Source organism: Trachypithecus francoisi, unplaced genomic scaffold (genome assembly GCF_009764315.1).
Source record: "Trachypithecus francoisi isolate TF-2019V2 unplaced genomic scaffold, Tfra_2.0 Lachesis_group0, whole genome shotgun sequence".
NCBI lineage: Eukaryota > Metazoa > Chordata > Mammalia > Primates > Cercopithecidae > Trachypithecus > Trachypithecus francoisi.
Genome location: NW_022681453.1, coordinates 53,373,849 through 53,392,022, shown reverse-complemented (window position 1 = coordinate 53,392,022; position 18,174 = coordinate 53,373,849). Strand labels below are relative to the sequence as shown.

Sequence of the window (18,174 nt, the reverse complement as noted above, 5' to 3'; positions counted from 1 at the left end):
GTGTGGTGGCATGTGCCTGTAGTCCCAGCTACATGGGAGGCTGAGGCAGAGAACTGCTTGAACCCAGGAGGTGGAGGTTGCAGTGAGCCAAGATCTCCCCACAGCACTCCAGCCTGGGTGACAGAGGGAGACTCCCTCTAAAAAAAAAAAAAAAAAAGACATATCTGTTAAAGGATTGTTATCTAAAATATACAAAGAACTCTTGAGGCTGGGTGCAGTGACTCACGCCTGTAATCCCAGCACTTTGGGAGGCCAAAGCAGTCACATCACCTGTGGTCAAGTTCGAGACCAGCCTGGCCAACATGGTGAAACCCCGTCTCTACTAAAAATACAGAAATTAGCCAGGTGTGGTGGAGCATGCCTGTAGTCCCAGTTACTTGGGAGGCTGAGGCAGGAGAATTGCTTGAACCCGGAAGGCAGAGATTGCAGTGAGCCGAGATCACATCCCTGAACTCCAGCCTGGGCAACAGAGCAAGACTCCGTTTCAAAAAAATTTAAAAAGAACTCTTAAAACTCAAAAATGAGAAAAGAAACAACCTGATTAAAAATTGGGCAAAAGACCTTAACAGACACCCCAAGGAAGATATATAGATGGCATGTTAGCATATGAGGAGATGTTCCACACCATATGCATCTGGGAAATACAATTTCAAACAACAATGAGATAGCACTACATACTTATTAGAATGGCCAACATCCAGAACACTGACACCAAATGCTGGTAGGATGTGGAACAACAGAAACTCTCATTCCTTGCTAGTGGGAATGCAAAATGGTATAGTCATTTGGAAGGCAGGTTGGCAGTTTCTTCTAAAAATAAACTTACTCTTACCATATGACCCAGCAATCATACACCTTGGTATTTACCCAAAGGAGTAAAAAACTCACGTCTACAAAAAACCTCCACATAGATATTTACATTAGCTTTATTCATAATTGCCAAAATTTGGAAGCAACCAAGATATTCTTCAGTAGGTGAATGTATAAATAAACTATGGTACATCCAGAATATAGAATATTATTGAGCACTAAAAAGAAATGAACTATGAAGCCATGAGGAGATATGGAGGAACCTTAAATGGATATTACTAAGTGAGAGTCCCAGTCTGAAAAGCCTACATACTGTATGATTACAATTACATGACATTCTGGAAAAAGGCAAAAGTATGGGGGTACTGAAACAATCAGTGTGGTTGCCCAGGGTTGGGAGGAGGAAGGGATGAATAGGCAGAGCACAGAGGATTTTTTTAGGGAATGAAAATACCCTGTATGATATACTACAATGGTACGTAAACGTCATTACACATTTGTCAAAACTCATAGAACGTACAACACCAGGAGTAATCGTTAATGTGAACTATGATCTTTGGGTGATAATGTGTCAACGTTGGCTCATCCGTTGTAACAAATATGCCACGCTGGTGGGGGATGTCGATAGTGAGGAAGGCCGTGCATGTGTGGGGTCAGGGACTGGATGGGAAATCTTTGAATATTCTACTCAATTTTGCTGTGAACCTAAAAATACTCTTAAAAAAAGGCTATTTAAAAATTGATGGGATTATACTATATACAGTATTCTGTATCTTGACTGCCTTTATTTTTTAATCTTTTGTGGATACAAGAGTCTTGTTATGCTGGTCTTGAACTTCTGGGCTCAAGTGCTCCTTCCACCTCAGCCTCCCAAAGTACTGGGATTACAGGCATGAGCCACCACTACTGACCTTCTTTTTATTTACTAATATATCTTAGAAGATTTTCCATGACAACATATACAGTTGTACCCCATTCAATCAGAGGGATTAATACTATGCCATGGCATAGATACCACCATAAGTTATATAGCCAGATGCCTCTTAGTAGACATGTTTTTGGTCCCTTGTTATAGATGGTGGTGCAGTGAACACCTTTGTGTTCATCCTTTGTATACAATCAAGGGTATAGCCATAGGATAAAGTTAAGTCAAGGGGTAAGTACATTTACAAGAGTGCACGTGTCACCCTCACACCCCAAAACCAGTGGAGATGTCCTCCCATTACAGTCGTTGATGGTGACCACTCAGTCTACCTTGGCCTTGAGAAGCAGGTATCACCAAGAGGTGACAGGACTTGCCCAATGACACACAGTTAAATGATTTTTCCCAATAAATGCACATGATACAAAATTCAAAAAGAACACAACATTATGCCAGTTAGGACTAGGTTTGACTGCATGTGAAATGAAAAACCAAAATAATTGCGATTTAATAACCCAAGGCTGGGTGCAGTGATTCACATCTGTAATCCCGGCATTTTGGGAGTCCAAGGTGGAAGGATCATTTGAGGCTGGGAGTTCGAGACCAGCCTGGGCAACATAGCAAGACCCTGTCTCTACCAAAAAAATGTTTAAATAGCTGGGCATGGTGGGAAATGCCTGTGGTCCCAGCTACTTGTGAGGCTGAGGTGGGAGGATCACCTGAGCTCAGGAGTTCAAGGGTGCAGTGAGCCATGATCCCACCACTGCACTCCAGCCTTGGTGACAGAGCAAGACCCTGTCCCTAAAATAAAATAAAATAAAATAAAAAATACCCAAGGTTATATCTTATATAAAACAAATGCCCTAGAGTGAGGCATTCCAGAGCTGGTATGGTAGCCCCTGAAGTCATTAGCAACTTTCTGCTTTCTGCTCACCACTCCTGGGGTATGGCCCCTATCTTTATTGTCAGAATGCCTGCTAGATTCCTGATCATCACATCTGCATTCCAGGCAGCTGAATGGAGAGATGGATGAAGAAAAATGGGACAAAGCGTATCCGGTAGCATCCTTATAAATTTGTTTATATAAAGTTGTTTCCTTAATGCCACAAAACATATCTACGTGTATTTTGCTTAGTTATATGGTCACATCTAGCTGAAAGGGAGGTTGGAAAATGCAGTGTTTATTCTCCACAGTCAAGGTCTTAGCTAAAAATTGAGGGTTCTAAACACTAAGGAAGAAGGGATGAATAGAAATTGTAGCAAGCTATTTGTTTCTGTCATGGTTAAATTGCAAAAAAATAAACTTACCTCCTTCCTGAGGCAGCCATTGTTAACATTTTTTGAATATCTAGAAAAAGCCCTTTGTTCAGGACTTTTTTCCCATTCTGCCAAGAGTCACCATGACCTGCTCACACTCCACCCTTACCAAATAGCCACGCCACTTCTCATCTCTCATTTGATTCTCACAGAAGCTCTATGAAATGGCTTGGGCAAATGCCATGATCCTCATTCCATAGGGGAAGAAACTGAGGCCCAGAGGGGGAAACTGACGGCCTAAAATCGCCAAGTAAAGGATGGAGCTGAGCCTCCTGTGGAGGCAGGACAAAGCGGGGTGTGTTTCTCAAACACAGAACACATGCAAGATGCATTGGGCAGTCAGTGGCAAGCACATGGTTCCATTTCCAATTTCTTCCATAACTTTAAGGAGAAAGTTTCAGTTTGGTGCTAATGCATCTTTAACTCCTCTCACACTTACTAATAGGTCTTTTAAACAAAGAGAAATTGGCCCTCAGGCTTAGAGCGCTCAGCAGGCAAAAGTATCTAGCTAGATTCTAAGAACATTGTTTTGATTACATTACACCTATATTTTTCTGTTTATGGCAAATGATCCTGGTTTCCTTTTCTTTGAAAGTAATTTAAATTTACTTTTTAAGTAAATGCATCTAAGTTAAAAAGTGAGTTTATTCAAAGAAAAACATGCAGTAAGGAACTATCTGTGCTTCAATACAGATTCCCCCATTCACCAGCTATGTGACATTTGGTGTCACTTACCAGCTATGTGACACTTGGATAAGACACTTGGTGCCTCTGAGCCTCAGTTACCTCATACGTATAGTGAGGGCGGTATTTTTTCCCACCTCAGGGATTTTTCTTTTTTTTTTTTTTTGAGACAGAGTCTTGCTCTGTCGCCCAGGCTGGAGTAAAGTGGCCAGATCTCAGCTCACTGCAAGCTCTGCCTCCCGGGTTCACGCCATTCTCCTGCCTCAGCCTCCCAAGTACCTGGGACTACAGGCGCCCACCAACGCACCCGGCTAGTTTTTTGTATTTTTTAGTAGAGGCGGGGTTTCACCATGTTAGCCAGGATGGTCTCGATCTCCTGACCTCGTGATCTGCCCGCCTCGGCCTCCCAAAGTGCTGGGATTACAGGCTTGAGCCACCGCGCCCGGCCCCAACTGACATTTTTTTTTTTTTTTTTTTTTGAGGCGGAGTCTTGCTCTGTCGCCCAGGCTGGAGTGCAGTGGCTGGATCTCAGCTCACTGCAAGCTCCGCCTCCCAGGTTCCCGCCATTCTCCTGCCTCAGCCTCCCAAGTAGCTGGGACTACAGGCGCCCGCCACCTCGCCCGGCTAGTTTTTTGTATTTTTAGTAGAGACAGGGTTTCACTGTGTTCGCCAGGATGGTCTCGATCTCCTGACCTCGTGATCCGCCCGTCTCGGCCTCCCAAAGTGCTGGGATTACAGGCTTGAGCCACCACGCCCGGCCCCAACTGACATTTTTTAATCAGCATGACTGGGGTTGGTGGTACCCCTGGCATCTGGTGGGTAGAGGCCAGGGACGAAGCTAAGCATCCCACAATGCGTTGGTTGGCCCCTACTGTGAAGAATCATCTAGCTTGAATGTCAAAAGTATTGGGGCTGAGAAACCTCGCGCCGTCCTACACCCGTGTATGCGCCTAGCAGCAGCTCGCTCTTCAGCTAGCTCATTATTCCAAAAGAGACTTGAGCTTGGAATCCAAAAGCCTTGGCCTCAGTTTCCTCATCTAGCAAATGGGAATGCTGAACCCTGCCTTATCTGCAGTCATTCTATCTCCTGATGGTTGGCCCTCTTGGGCACTTCCCAGGCCTAGGCTATCTCTACTGATCCCTTCCTATCTTTCCCCCAGGTGCAAGGAAACCCATCTAACTGGCTTTTCATTTGTTTGACTTCTGATATTCCCATTCCCAGAGTGGCCTCTGGGGCCCCACAGTCACCATCTGAAACCCTGCACTGTGAGTGCTCCAGCCATCTCTGAGTAGCCCTGTTATTGTGGGTGGCAGCTGCTAGTCTTTTTCCTTTGAAGCACACCTTGACATGTGTAACTTTTCTATTTGTGTGTTGACTTGTTGGCTGTATTCCTCCCCACACGCCTCCGCCCTGAAGACAGACACCAAGCCTGCTGTCCCCGGCACACTGCACAGTGCCTGGCACATAGTGGGCATGCAGGAATGTGTTTATGGGATCTATGAGGCGAGAGGCAAAAAGAGCGGATAAGATGAGGGGATCGATATAGAGAATGGAGAAAAGGGAGAAAAGAAATAGAGAGGAGGAGGAAGTTCAATGAATGTTAAATGCTGAGAGACCTAAATAAAGGGGAAAGCGGGCGGGGCAGGGGTCCAAACTGAGACTTGAGCTCAAGGTAGGCAAGCCAGAGAGAGAGAGAGAAAGGGATGCGAAGAAAGATGAAAAGGGCGGGGAAGAGAAAGGAATGGAGACACAGAACGAAAGAGAGAGACAGAAGCAGAAAGAAGGTGCAGGCGGAAAGCAAAAGGAAGAAAACCTCCCCGAGGCCTCAGTGCTCAGGTTGCAGAGGGGAGGAAGACCACCCGCAGGAGCCTGCACGGCGCGGCTGGGAGCGCCAGGATGCAGACGCGGTTTCCATGGAGACGAGGATGCTCCCGGCGGGAGCCACCGACTGCTGCGGGACTCGCGCCTCTGGCACCTTGGGAGTGGACAGTCAGAGAGGAGGCGAAGGGACGGTGTGGGTTTGCCATCTCTTCTGGCTCTTTCCCACTCCAGCCTCTTGCTGGAGATTTAGAGCCCGGAAATAGGGAGGCAGGAGCGCACCAGCCTGGGAAAGGGCCCTGGGGACTCCGAGGGCGGGGGAAGGACTGGGGCTGAGACCACTCCCCGCCCTGCCCCATTCCCTTCCTTGGTGTTAGACCCTCCTTTCCTTTCAGATAGGGTCCTGGAGGGTCTGGCAAAGTGCAGCGCTATGTGGAGAGATGATGACCAGGCCTTCTCCACAGGCCCCTCTTCCTCCTCCTGCCCTGTTAATGCTGGAGCACCAGGGCTCAGTCCTAAGCCTTCTGTTCGGTTTCCACCATGTCCAGTCCTCGGGATTTAAGTACCTACAAGTGCCCACAGTTCCCAAATTTGCATGTCCAGCCCTGGCTTTCTCCTGAACTCTGGCCTGTTCAAAGTTGCTAGTTGGTTAACTCATCCAGCTTGTTCCCACCACAGGGCTTTGCTTTTGCCATTCCCCTTGGCTGGAGCTCTTTTCCCAGCCCTTAGGTGGTGAGTTCCACTGGACTGGATAATTGGTTTGGAGGAGGAGCATTGGTGGGGGGAGGAGCCCTGCTGCAGTGCCTGTTGGACCACAGTATTGTAGGGGGAGCCTGCATCTGGAAGAGGAGCACGTGTTGGGAGAGGGGGAGGATTGGCTGGAATCTGGCAGGGCCACGATGGGAGGAGGGCCCACTCCGTTGGAAGCCAGAAGAGGCTGGAGCCTGGGAGCATTCCCTCCACAGTAGATGTGGGAGGGAGCTGGCACAGCCAAGGGCCCCTTCCCACCCTGGGGACTATATGGGCCAGGTGGACAGTGGGCAGAGCTGACCATTACCCCCACTTTGCATCGCTGTCATCTAAAACCCAGGCTAAGCATTCCGTGGGCCTGGTGTAGGCTCAAGGTCCCCACGGTTCCAAACAGAGCTCTATGGAACCTTTGGGTCTCAGACACAGTAACCCAAATGCTGGCAGGACTGGCAGTACGAGGGCCCCATCAAGCCGGTGACACAAAGCTGGTGGAGGGGAAGACCCCATCTCCACAGTGGCCTGCTGAATCCAGGGGTTCTGACTGCCCTGTGACGCAGTGGGTGCCACTCTCCAAGCCAGTCAGTGTTACCAGAGGAACGCAATGTGCTCATTAGCTCAGGCGTGGGTCTCATCCACTAGGCTAAGTGCTGGCCAAGGGCCCACCCGGGCTGGGACTGGGACAGGTGGGTTGCTAAATCCAAAGCAGGTGGATGCTAGCTAGGGAACCATTGCCAAGGCCCTTCTGAGCCTGCCCCTCCTCTTCCTCTTTGCCTTTGTCCCCTTCACCTGAAACCAACTCTCCACATTACTTTCTTATTTGTGTAATTATTACTTTGGGCATCATGTTTTGATAACAGCCAAGATTTAACCAGAACTTACTGTGCCAGGTACTTTACATTTTGCTGCCTTTCATAATCTTTACAACCATTTGAGGATGCCATCATTATTCCCATTGTACATATGAGGAAACTGAGGCTTAAAGGTGAAGGAACTTGCTCAGTGTGGCACATCTAGAAAATAGCTGAGCCAGGATTTGAGACCCAGCCTTTTTAATCGCTTTGCTATTACGTACCTCTCCCCACACTACATTGCAAGCTCCATGAAGCTAAAATCCAAGTCTCCCTACCCCCTAGGCCTGGTCTAGTGCCTGGCATATGGCAGGCCCTGGATAAATGCTACCTGAGTGTCTGGCACTGTGCTAAGTGTCTTACACGCATTACTTCATTTAATCCTCCTAATCACCCTGTGAGGTAAGTACAATGATATTGACTGAAACAGGCCTATTCAGGTTCAGCGGCATCCCCCAAGGTCATACAGCCAAATTAGGGGAAGAACTAGGCTAAGTCCTATCATTGGCACTTCATAGTCTGTGCTCTTACCAAAGTGCTCAACTGCGTGAATGAAAGTGTATTCCAGCATCGTGAATAAAAGGAAAATGGTGCCCAATAAACATTTGATGAGTGAAGGACAAGAATTTTAAAAATAGCAATGAGGGCGGGCATGGTGGCTCTCTCCTATAATCCCAACATGTTGGGAGGCTGAGGTGGCAGATCACTTGAGGTCAGGAGTTCGAGACCAGACTGGCCAACATGGTGAAACCTCATCTCTACTAAAAATATAAAAATGAGCCAGGCATGGTGGGAGGCACCTGTAGTCTCAGCTACTCAGGAGGCTGAGGCAGAATTGCTTGAGCTGGGAGGTGGAGGTTACAGTAAGCAGAGATCACGCCATTGCACTCCAGCATGGGCGACAGAGCGAGACTCTGCCTCAATAAATAAATAAATAAATAAATAAATAAATAATAAAGAGGATGGGAGAGATGGGAGAGGGAGTTGGTCCCGATGCTAGACGAAGTTGAAGGAGGTAGCTGTGGGTGGCTATGTTCTCATATTCCCAGAAGGCTACCTGGAGGAGTTGATCTGATGGGGAAGGGAGAGGGTGTTGCAGGTTCCAGAAAGTTTCTGCTACCCGTCCTAGACCTCTTTCTCCCTCTCTTTTCCCTGCCCCTGCCCTCTCTCCCTCTCTGGAAGTGGGTAACAAGCACGTGGTTGGATTGACTTGCCCGCAATAGGGTGGGGCCCAGACTGCGGACACTAGGGAGTAATGATCTTTTCTCTTCCTTCCTGACCGTGGTGGTGGGCCCGGTGCTCTGCCCCTCAGCTCTGTGCCTCGTCCTGGGCTGCATGATCTTTCCTGACGGCTGGGACGCCGAGACCATCCGGGACATGTGCGGGGCCAAGACAGGGAAGTACTCCCTGGGGGACTGTTCAGTACGCTGGGCATACATCCTGGCCATCATCGGCATCCTCAACGCCCTCATCCTCTCCTTCCTCGCCTTTGTGCTGGGCAACCGGCAAACAGACCTGCTGCAAGAGGAGCTCAAGCCAGAGAACAAAGGCGAGTGTGCTGTGGGCTGGGGGGCAGTGGCGGGAGCCAGGCCTGCTCCTGGGAGGCAGGATAATTTCAAATAAAAGGAGTAAAAGGGTTGGTTGCATGAATTGGAAACCCTGGCTGGGCGTGGTGGCTCACGCCTGTAATCCCAGCACTTCGGGAAGCCAAGGCAGGTAGATTGCTTGAGCCCAGGAGTTCAAGAGCAGCCTGGCCAACATGGTGAAATCCCCTCCCTAAAAAAATACAAAAACTAGCTGGATGTGGTGGCGAGCACCTGTGGTCCCAGCTACTCAGGAGGCTGAGGTGGGAGGATGACCTGAGCCTGGGAAGGTTGAGGCTGCAGTGAGCTGTGATTGTGCCACTGCACTCCAGCCTAGATGACAGAGAGAGAGGCTATCTCGGAAAAAAAAAAAAAAAAAAGAAAGAAAGAAAGAAAGAAAAGAAAAAAGAAACCCGACGGACAGTACAACCACCTTTAAAATGATTCGATGTTCTCCCTCAGATCTGATCATTTGCCTATGACCCAGCAGACCCACCTCGGGTACAAACCCATGAGAAGCATGCAAGGGCGCTGGTGGCTGCAGCTTCACTGTAGCAAACAACTATAAACAGTCGAATTGGCCATGGACAGGGCTGGATAAATACGTGTGGCATGTTCACATCACAGAGCAGCTCACAGCTGTGAAAATGTCACACTTCAGTTATATGTACCATCATGGACGTATCTCAGCAATATAATATTGAGAGAGGGGAAATAAAAACAAGTTTCAGAAGATGACAGAGTGATTTATTTATTGAGCTCGAAACTAAGCAAAACTAAGCAATGTATTGTTTAAACACACATGTATTTGTGGCAGTATTTTTTTTTTTTTTTGAGACGAAGTCTCACTCTGTCACCCAGGCTGGAGTGCAGTGGCACGATCTCAGCTCCCTGCAAGCTCTGCCTCCCAGGTTCACGCCAGTCTCCTGCCTCAGCCTCCCGAGTAGCTGGGACTACAGGCACCCGCCACCACGCCCAGCTAATTTTTTGTATTTTTAGTAGAGATGGGGTTTCATCGTGTTAGCCAGGATGGTCTCCATCTTCTGACCTCATGATCTGCCCGCCTCAGCCTCGGAAAGTATTGGGATTACAGGAGTGAGCCACCACGCCTGGCTGTGGCAGTATTTTTCTTAAAAAAGCAAAGAAATAATAAATATGAAAGGTAGGATGACGGTCATCTGTGGTTATGATGGAAGGGGAGGAAGTCAAGTATATGAGATGGAGCATGGAGGTATATGCAAATTACGGGTAGAGTTAGAATCCTTTTTTCTTTTTTTTTGTCTTGAGACAGAGTCTTGGGCTCGCTACAACCTCCAGCTCCCAGGTTCAAGTGATCCTCGTGCCTCAGCCTCTTGCTCTTGAGTACTTGGGATTACAGGCATGTGCCACCATACCTGGCTAACTGTTGTATTTTTAGTAGAGGCGGGGTTTCACCATGATGGCCAGGCTGGTCTCGAACTCCTGGCCTCAAGTGATCTGCCTGCCTCAACCTCCCAAACTGTTGAGATTATAGGCATGAGCCACCACACCCGGCTGAGCTATAGTTATTGAATGGTGAGCTCATAAGTGCTTACTATTGTATTTTTTTTAAGAGATTGGGGGAGGGGGGTCTTACTCTGTTGCTCAGACTGGAGTGCAGTGGTGCAATCATAGTTCACTGCAGCCTCAAACTCCTGGGCTTAAGCGATTCTCCTGCCTCAGCCTCCTAAGTGGCTGGGACTAGAGGCATGCGCCATCACGCCTGACTAATTTTTGTATTTTTTGTAGAGACGAGGTTTCCCCATGTTGCCCAGGCTGGTCTTGAACTCCTGGCTTCAAGCAATCCTTCCGCCTTGGCCTCCCAAAGTGCTGAGATTACAGGTGTGAGCCACCTTACCTGGCACATTGTATGCTTTATAATTAGTGTATTGCATATAAACTTTCATATACATCAAATGGCATTAAAATACAATAAAGAAAAAAGGCCACGTTCAGAGAACTCCAGAGTTCCAGTAACTTGCCCAAAGTCACTTAAGTGGTGAAGGCAGAATCTGAAACCAAGTCCAAGTCCAAACCCCAAGCTCTTCCCCCTGTCATGCTGCCTGTCTCAACCTGGTGAGGCCAGAGATTTCCTGCACGGCTTTGGGAGCTCTCCTGGGAAGCTGATCTGCTAACCTGTACTCAGAGGCAGGTTCTAAATAACTGATACAATCCCTCAGACCCTGGGATTTCTGTGGTCTTGGTGTGAAGTCAAGGCCTGCCCTCTGGCGGCAGCTTCTAGAAGTGCAAGACTAAGACAGATCTGGCCTGTCTCAAGAAGGGGTGTGAGGATGTGACTGATGTGAAGTGGGCCCCCTCAGTATCCCTCTCCTCCCTTCCCAAAGCCCCTTAACAACTCAGTGTTAAAAATCGATGTAAAGGAGCCCCAGTTTTCCTCCCTTCAGTGTCCAGGGAACCTCCGTCCCTCACTGGGAGTTCAAGATGAGTGAGCCCCCCACTTCAGTTTTAACCCAAAGACCTCCGAGCCAAGAGCCATGGTGTGCACCTGTGGTCCCAGCTACAGGCTGAGGCACGAGGATCGCTTGAGCCCACAAGTTCAAGCCCAGCCTGGGCGATGTAACAAAACCCAGTTTCTATTAAAAGGAAATATATACTTTTTTTTTTTTTAAAGAAGACCCCTGGAACCAAAGAAAAAATAAATAAATAAATTGCTTCCATTTCCAGCATATTCTATGACCAAACACTGCCAAGTCCTTGGCTGTCATTATTTGTCTCTTTTTGACCCTTCGGAGTTACCCTGTGAGGTAGGCTATGATCCTTATTTTGCAGATGAGAAAACTGGGGCTCAGAGAGATTAAATGGCTTGCTCAAGGCCATCCTGCTGGTCAGGTGAGGCTGGGATTTCAGCCCTTGTGCAGTTGGCCCCTCTGACCTTTTTAAGTTAGTTTGTTTGTTTTGAGATGGAGTTTCACACTTTTTGCCCAAGCTGGAGTGCAGTGGTGCAATTTTGGCTCACTGTAATCTCTGCCTCCTGGGTTCAAGCAATTCTCCTGCCTCAGCCTCCCTAGTAGCTGGAATTACAGGCATGCACCACCATGCCAGGCTAATTTTTTAATTTTTGGTAGAGACAGGGTTTTGCCATGTTGATCAGGCTGGTCTTGAACTCCTGACCTCAAGTGATCCATCCGCCTCAGCCTCCCAAAGTGCTGGGATTACAAGGCGTGAACCACTGCGCCCAGCCCCTCTGCTCACTTTTGCCCTGGGGAATGTGTAAGGAAAGCCCAAATGACCAGGCAGCCTCTGATTTCTCTAATTCTCTCTCTCTCTCTCTCTTAGATTTTGTGGGCTCTACAGTAAGCTCCGTGTTGCGGCCCGGGGGTGATGTCTCCGGATGGGGAGTCCTTCCCTGCCCCGTGGCTCACTCACAGGGACCCTGAAAGGCCAGGATCACAGCCCAGGAATTGGCCTGACCTCAGCTTGTCCTGCCTCCTGCCCTCTCGTCACTCCATTCAAGCTCTGAGGGAAGACCCTGATCTCAGACTCACTTCTCACCGACTACCCTGCGAGCTCCAGGCTTTGAGGAGAGGACAGCCTGGATGTGGCCTGGGGGAGAGGAGAGGCCCTCCAGACCTTGGGAGGGTCTAATTCTTGCTCCTCCCTAAATTTGACCTAAGGGAGCCTGCATCTACCCAGGCCCTTGGGCTTCTCCTCTTCTCTAGACTGGCCTGGAGGTCCCTGCAGATCCCCAGGGAGAGCAGAGCTATAGTTCCAGCTCCCCAGGCCCCCTCAGTCTGGAGGGCTGCCGCCTGGCGTATCCACACCTCTTCTGGTCCCTGCCTCCTCAAGAAATTTATTCTAGATACTGCCCCAGGGTGGGCTGGATTCTTTCCTACTTTTTTTTTTTTTTTGGCTGATGTTGGTTCCACCACATCTGCCACAAAGCTCCAGGTGCCACCAGTCTCCCCTGGGACTTCCTCTGCCCCATTCCAGCCTGCTCCCAGCTCACGCAGAGGGAGAGCTGCACCGAGGGACTGCACAGGGCCTTGCTGTCAGCTGCAGACCGGTTCCCTGATCAGCCCAGAGTCAGAAAAGACCTTCAGGCTCTGGAGGCAGCTGGAGGGGGCAAGTGGCCTCGGCAGTTGGAACTTAGAAGCTGCTCAGCCCGGGCTGGCCTTGCCTCCTCTTCCTTTCTGCTGGAACATCTCACCGACGACTGAGCCCTTGACCTTGGCCTGTTTTGCCCAGGCCTCCTCTCTGCTGGGATGTCTCACCAATGACTGGACCCTTGACCCTGGCCTGTTTTGTACAGCACAGACTTCTTGGCCCTGTTGTCAGGGTTGGGGGGTATGGAGGGGACCCCAGAGGTGGGGAGTTGGGGGATGCATTACCCCTTCTGCCCCTTTTCATGCCCTCCACACCCCAGGCATCTACCAAGGGCAGAGACTGTCTTGTCTCTTTGATACTTTTCTGCATAACTTGAACTTGCAGGTCATCTCTGAACAGGGTACCCCTGTCCCCTCTCCTAGGCCTCGTTACCCTGTCCCAGCCTCTTTGTCCTCCTGGCCCACCTCTCGCCTTGCGATATGCCCAGGGTCTGCACCTATGGGCAGTGCTTGGAGCCGAGGCATGAGTGTATGTGTATGTGAGTGAAATGTGTGTGCGTGTGTGTGCGTGTGTGTGAGAGTGTGTGTGTGTTGGGGGGCAGGTGAGAAGTTTCCCCCCCCCCCACTGTGGGAGCAACTCCCTTCCCCTTGGCAGGGAGCAGGTGAGGGAGACTCCTGGTATGTTTTGAACACCCCTCATTCCCCTATGGGTCTGGCGGCAGAGCCATCTCGCCCGGGGAGCCACCCTGCCCTGGGGCCTGGAGAGCTCCCCTCAGCACTAGTTGCTGGTGCAGACCAGCTTCCTCCAGCGCCCCCTCCTCGCAGCCTGAACCCGCAGGGAAGGGGCAGCGCCTGCAGGATGCTGGGGGAAGCCGCTTTGGACCTCGGAGGAGGGGAGGGGGTCGCTTGAGCGCCATGTGTTTGCCAACCTTGTGTTCATTTCCACAAGACTTGGACCTGAGAGGGTTTCCAAGACAGACCCTAGAAGTCCCCTGCCTCCCCACTCTGGACCCTAGCTGGAATCAGATGCTGGGGCCTGGTGGGTTTCTGCCACGTGTAACTTACCAAGTCCCAACCCCATTCCTCCATTTCTCCTGGGCAAACGCCTCCCCGCAGTGCTCTGGTCCCAGCGCTGGGCTCCCCTTCCCCCGCAGCGCCTTCCTGGGCAGTCCAGTCGGCCTAGGATAGAGGTGCTGCAGGACAGAGGGTCCAGGTTAAATGCGGGAGGGTGTGGGAGCCCCGTGGGAGGGAGTGGGGGTAGGAGGGAGTTCCTCAAATATGCAAACCAAAGCCCGGCATTGGAGGGGAAGAGCAGAGCTAGGAGAGAGTGAGGGGAGGGGCGGAGCAAGCGACTGGGAATGGGGGAAGACACGGGTGCGGAGAGGAGGGGTGCAGAGACAGGGAGATGAGAGACGATTGGAGAAGGAGCGAGGGGGACGGAGAGGCACAGAGAGATAGCTCGAGGAGAAGAGATAGAGACTGGGCAGAGGCAGAGAGAGATGAGAGACCAGCTGAGAGGCTGCCCGAGAGCTTGGGGTGGGGGAGGGGAAATGGACGGAAAGGCGGAAAAAGGACTCGGGAGCGGGGAAGAGGTAAATGGATATGTGGGTTAGGGGGCAAGAATGGGATGCAGAGGAGGGAGAGGAGGATGAAGGAGTCAGGATGTGGGGCAGTGGGGAGCGAGTTTCTGTCTGGGCACTGGGTGAGGGGAGAGCTTGTTCCCTCAAGGACGCCTGCTACCAGGTGTCCTTGCTACACCTTGTTCCCCAAGGACACCCACCAAACCTGTGCCCTGGTGAGGGGGTTAGAACTGACCCCTCAGCGGCTGGAGGCCCGGGGCACAGGTAGCCAAGGCCACATCCTTTTGGGGAGGACTGGAGTGAAGGAAGCCACTTCAGAGGGCAGAGGGGGCCCAGCTGACTTAGGAGTGGGTCAGCTCTGGGTGGAGAAGAGGGAGGCTAGTTCCCTGGTGGGGTAGCCTGGCAACATTCCCATGCCACCGCACCTGGCCAGCTGCCATCTTGGCAGAGCCAGGGAGAGATGCACCAGGGAGTCTGGGGTCAGGAAGGCAGAGTTGTGTGGGCTGAAGTCTGTGGGAACCCCAGGGTGACACAGGCAAGGGGTAGAAGTCAGAGTGGGGACCAAAACATAGAACGGGGCCCTGGGTTCTACAGACCTGTGGATGGGGTGGGTGGCAGGTGCTCCAGTGGGGGGCCCCAGGTGAGGCCCTGATGGCTCTCCTGGGGCAGTAAAGACATCATGGGAGGAGGGCTTTGTGGTTTGCCTCTGCTATCGTCAGGCAATCTGGCTTTAGCCTTCAGGAGGAGATAAGCAGAGGAGATCAGTGCCTGTTTCTGACCCCAGGAGGGCCTTTTTGGGCTCCAACCTAGAGCCTTCTGGCTTCAGGTCCCAAGAGAAGTACCCCCCTAACTGTGACCGGATCAGGGGTCTACCACTGCCCGATTTTCTCTGCCTGATCTGAGGACTCAGGAGAGGCCACGGCAGCCACAGCCTAGGGGTGGTTCAGTCCCTGGCCCACAGCGCTGGTCAGTTGAGTCCTTCTGGGAATTGGGGCTCTGAAAATTTTCGGCTTTGGGGACAGGTACCCATGGAGGAAAACTTTCCTGAGGGGATGAGGACCAAAGAATCAAGATCCTTTTCAAGGCCTGCGATAGCCAAGATGATGATAACTTTTAGATAAGGCTGTGGGGAGAGTCCCTGGCCTTTTGAGCGTCCCGCTTGGGCACGCAGGGAATAACCCTTCTTCAGCTTCCAGTGTGAACTGAGAAAGGGAAATCCTGCCTTTGGAGAAGCTGGGATCTTCCCAGCACCAGAAACTTCTGCAGGCCCCTGCCTGGCTCACGGCTAACCTTTGGGTGGGACTGGAGTTTCCTGAACAGGGAACAAGGGAGCCTTCCGCAGAGCTCTGACAGGCAGGCCTCTGAGGGCCTGTGCTGTGTGCTGTTAGGATAGCTTGGTGTTGTCTACACCCCATTAGTAAGTTCTGTCTGAGTGTGTCCTCACTGTTCATTGTCTAATTTGGTAACATTTATTTTGGTCCTGACCCCTTCTGCTGCTGCTGGGTTTGAGCTTCAGTGCAGGTGGAATGACATTCAAATAAAGAAACACTTTCTATCACCCATGCTGGCTGCCACTTCTCTGAGTCACTGGGATCAAGAGGGGTAAGATTCCGACCCCATGGATCAGGTTTGGCTGGTATTAACAGAGCCCTACTACTGTGGCTTAACAAGATAGTTTATTTTACCATCACATTAAAAAAAAAAAAAAAAAAAAAGCCTGGAGATGGGTAGATCATGGCTGATATGGCTTTCAGTGTTATCCAGAACCTAGGCTCCTATCTTTCTGCACTGCCGTTTTCTTTTCTTTTTTTTTTGAGACGGAGTCTTGCCCTGTCGCCCAGGCTGGAGTGCAGTGGAATGATCTCAGTCCACTGCAAGCTCTGCCTCCCGGGTTCATGCCATTCTCCTGCCTCAGCCTCCCGAGTAGCTGGGACTACGGGCGCCCGCCACCAAGCCTGGCTAAGTTTTTGTATTTTTAGTAGAGAAGGAGTTTCACCGTGTTAGCCAGGATGGTCTCAATTTCCTGACCTTGTGATCCGCCTGCCTCGGCCTCCCAAAGTGCTGGGATTATAGGCGTGAGCCACTGCGCCCGGCCTGCACTGCTATTTTCAATCCTGGCTACATCCTCAAGAACACCTCATGGCCCAACGTGGCTGCTGAGCTCCAGTCACCTGGTCCACATTTCATTTGAAGACTTCTGGAAATTCCATAGGACTGTGTCATATGGGCCACATAACTGTAAAGGAGGCTGAAAACATGTGGTCTGTTATCTCGGCACATTGCCAGCCCAAATAAAACTGGGGTTCTTGGCTAGGCAAGGTGGCTCATGTCTGTAATCCCAGCATTTTCGGAGGCTGAGGTGGGTGGATCACCTGAGGTCAGGAGTTTGAGACCAGCCTGGTCAACATGCTGAAACGCCGTCTCTACTAAAAATACAAAAATTAGCCAGTCACGGTAGTGCGTGCCTGGAATCCCAGATACTTGGGAGGCTGAGGTAGAATTGTTTGAATCCTGGAGGCAGAGGTTGCAGTGAGGTGGGATGGTGCCATTGCATTCCAGCCTGGGCAACAGAGCAAGACTCCATCTCAAAAAAAAAAAAAAAAAAGAGTTCTGTTACAAAGGAGAAAGGAGTGAATAGAGGGAGTGATACAGTAATCTCTGCATACTTCTGACAGCACAGGTTTGATTTGTCCAAGTCCACACAGGCAGAAAAGAGTGGAGCCTCGTTTACTCTAGCCAGAGTGCTCAGTCCAGTCACTTTGCCTCACTCTAAAGCCCCGTCGAACAGAGAAAACAATAGTGACTCCCCGCAAGGGAAGCTGTAAGCAACACACCAGGGAATGTGTGTACATCGCTCTGCAGAGTGTCTGGCATGCTGTAATGTGCCCAGTACCAGGTAGCTACATTGGAGACTTGGAAATGGAGCCCTCTTTCAACACATTTTAAGCACTTAGTGTATGCTAAGCACTTAAGCTAGAAAAAAAATGAGCAAAACAGAGATGCTGTCTTAAGCATAATTCTGGCTGGGGAGATGAACATGTGAAAATAATACATGACTTGCTACGGGCAGGGTATTGTGGGTGTCCTAGGCAGGGACACCTTAAATGGCTTTTGGTGATGTGGGCAGTGTAGGAGGAGGTCTTGCTATAGTATGAGAAGTTAGGCAGGAGGGGTCAGGAAGGCCATTCAAAGAGAAGGCAGCTTGAGGAAAAAGACTGAGGTAGGCAGCAGAACTGTTGTTTATGGAGGACGAAAAGCAACTTAGTTTGAAGCGTGAAGTATGAGGCAGGGAGGAGTCAGAGATGAGTCTAGAGAGACAGGCCAGGGCCAGACCATGAGAAAGCTTGGGGGCCATGGACAGGAGTTTGGACTTAAGAGCAATGGGGAACCACCGAAAGATTGACAGCAGAAGGAAAAATGACTCAATTTGCATTTTAGAAAGAGCAATCTGGTGGTAGCATTAGGGGGCTGGATTAGGGGTAGACTGTTAGCCCATTTTTGCATTGTTATAAAGCCATACCTGAGAGTGCATAATTTATTTTATTTATTTATTTATTTATTTTGAGATGGAGTCTCCCTCTGTCACCCAGGCTGCAGTGCAGTGGCGCAATCTTGGCTCACTGCAACCTCTGCCTCCCTGGTTCAAAAGATTCTCCTGCCTCAACCTCCTGAGTAGCTGAGATTACAGGCGTGCACCACCACACCTGGCTAATTTTTGTATTTTTAGTAGAGACGGGATTTCACCATGGTGGCCAGGCTGGTCTCAAACTCCTGGTCTC

The 18,174-nt window shown here is 50.3% G+C and overlaps 2 protein-coding genes across 2 annotated transcripts in view; both read left to right on the top strand.

Annotated features, from left to right (window-relative positions):
• The window catches only part of LHFPL4 (LHFPL tetraspan subfamily member 4), a 53,177-nt gene extending 40,606 nt beyond the window's left edge, over positions 1-12,571 (top strand). Inside the window, exons 3-4 of the mRNA XM_033210563.1 lie at positions 8,463-8,699; positions 12,049-12,571. Of these exons, the coding sequence (XP_033066454.1) occupies positions 8,463-8,699; positions 12,049-12,149 (338 nt within the window). The 3' untranslated portion in view covers positions 12,150-12,571. The remainder of the gene's footprint in view (positions 1-8,462; positions 8,700-12,048) is intronic.
• Positions 12,572-14,063: 1,492 nt separating this feature from the next.
• On the top strand, positions 14,064-15,957 carry LOC117083206. The gene has a single exon (XM_033210562.1). The coding sequence runs from the start codon at positions 14,221-14,223 to the stop codon at positions 14,791-14,793; it is 573 nt and encodes a 190-aa protein (XP_033066453.1). The 5' UTR covers positions 14,064-14,220; the 3' UTR covers positions 14,794-15,957.
• The last annotated feature ends 2,217 nt before the right edge of the window (positions 15,958-18,174 follow it).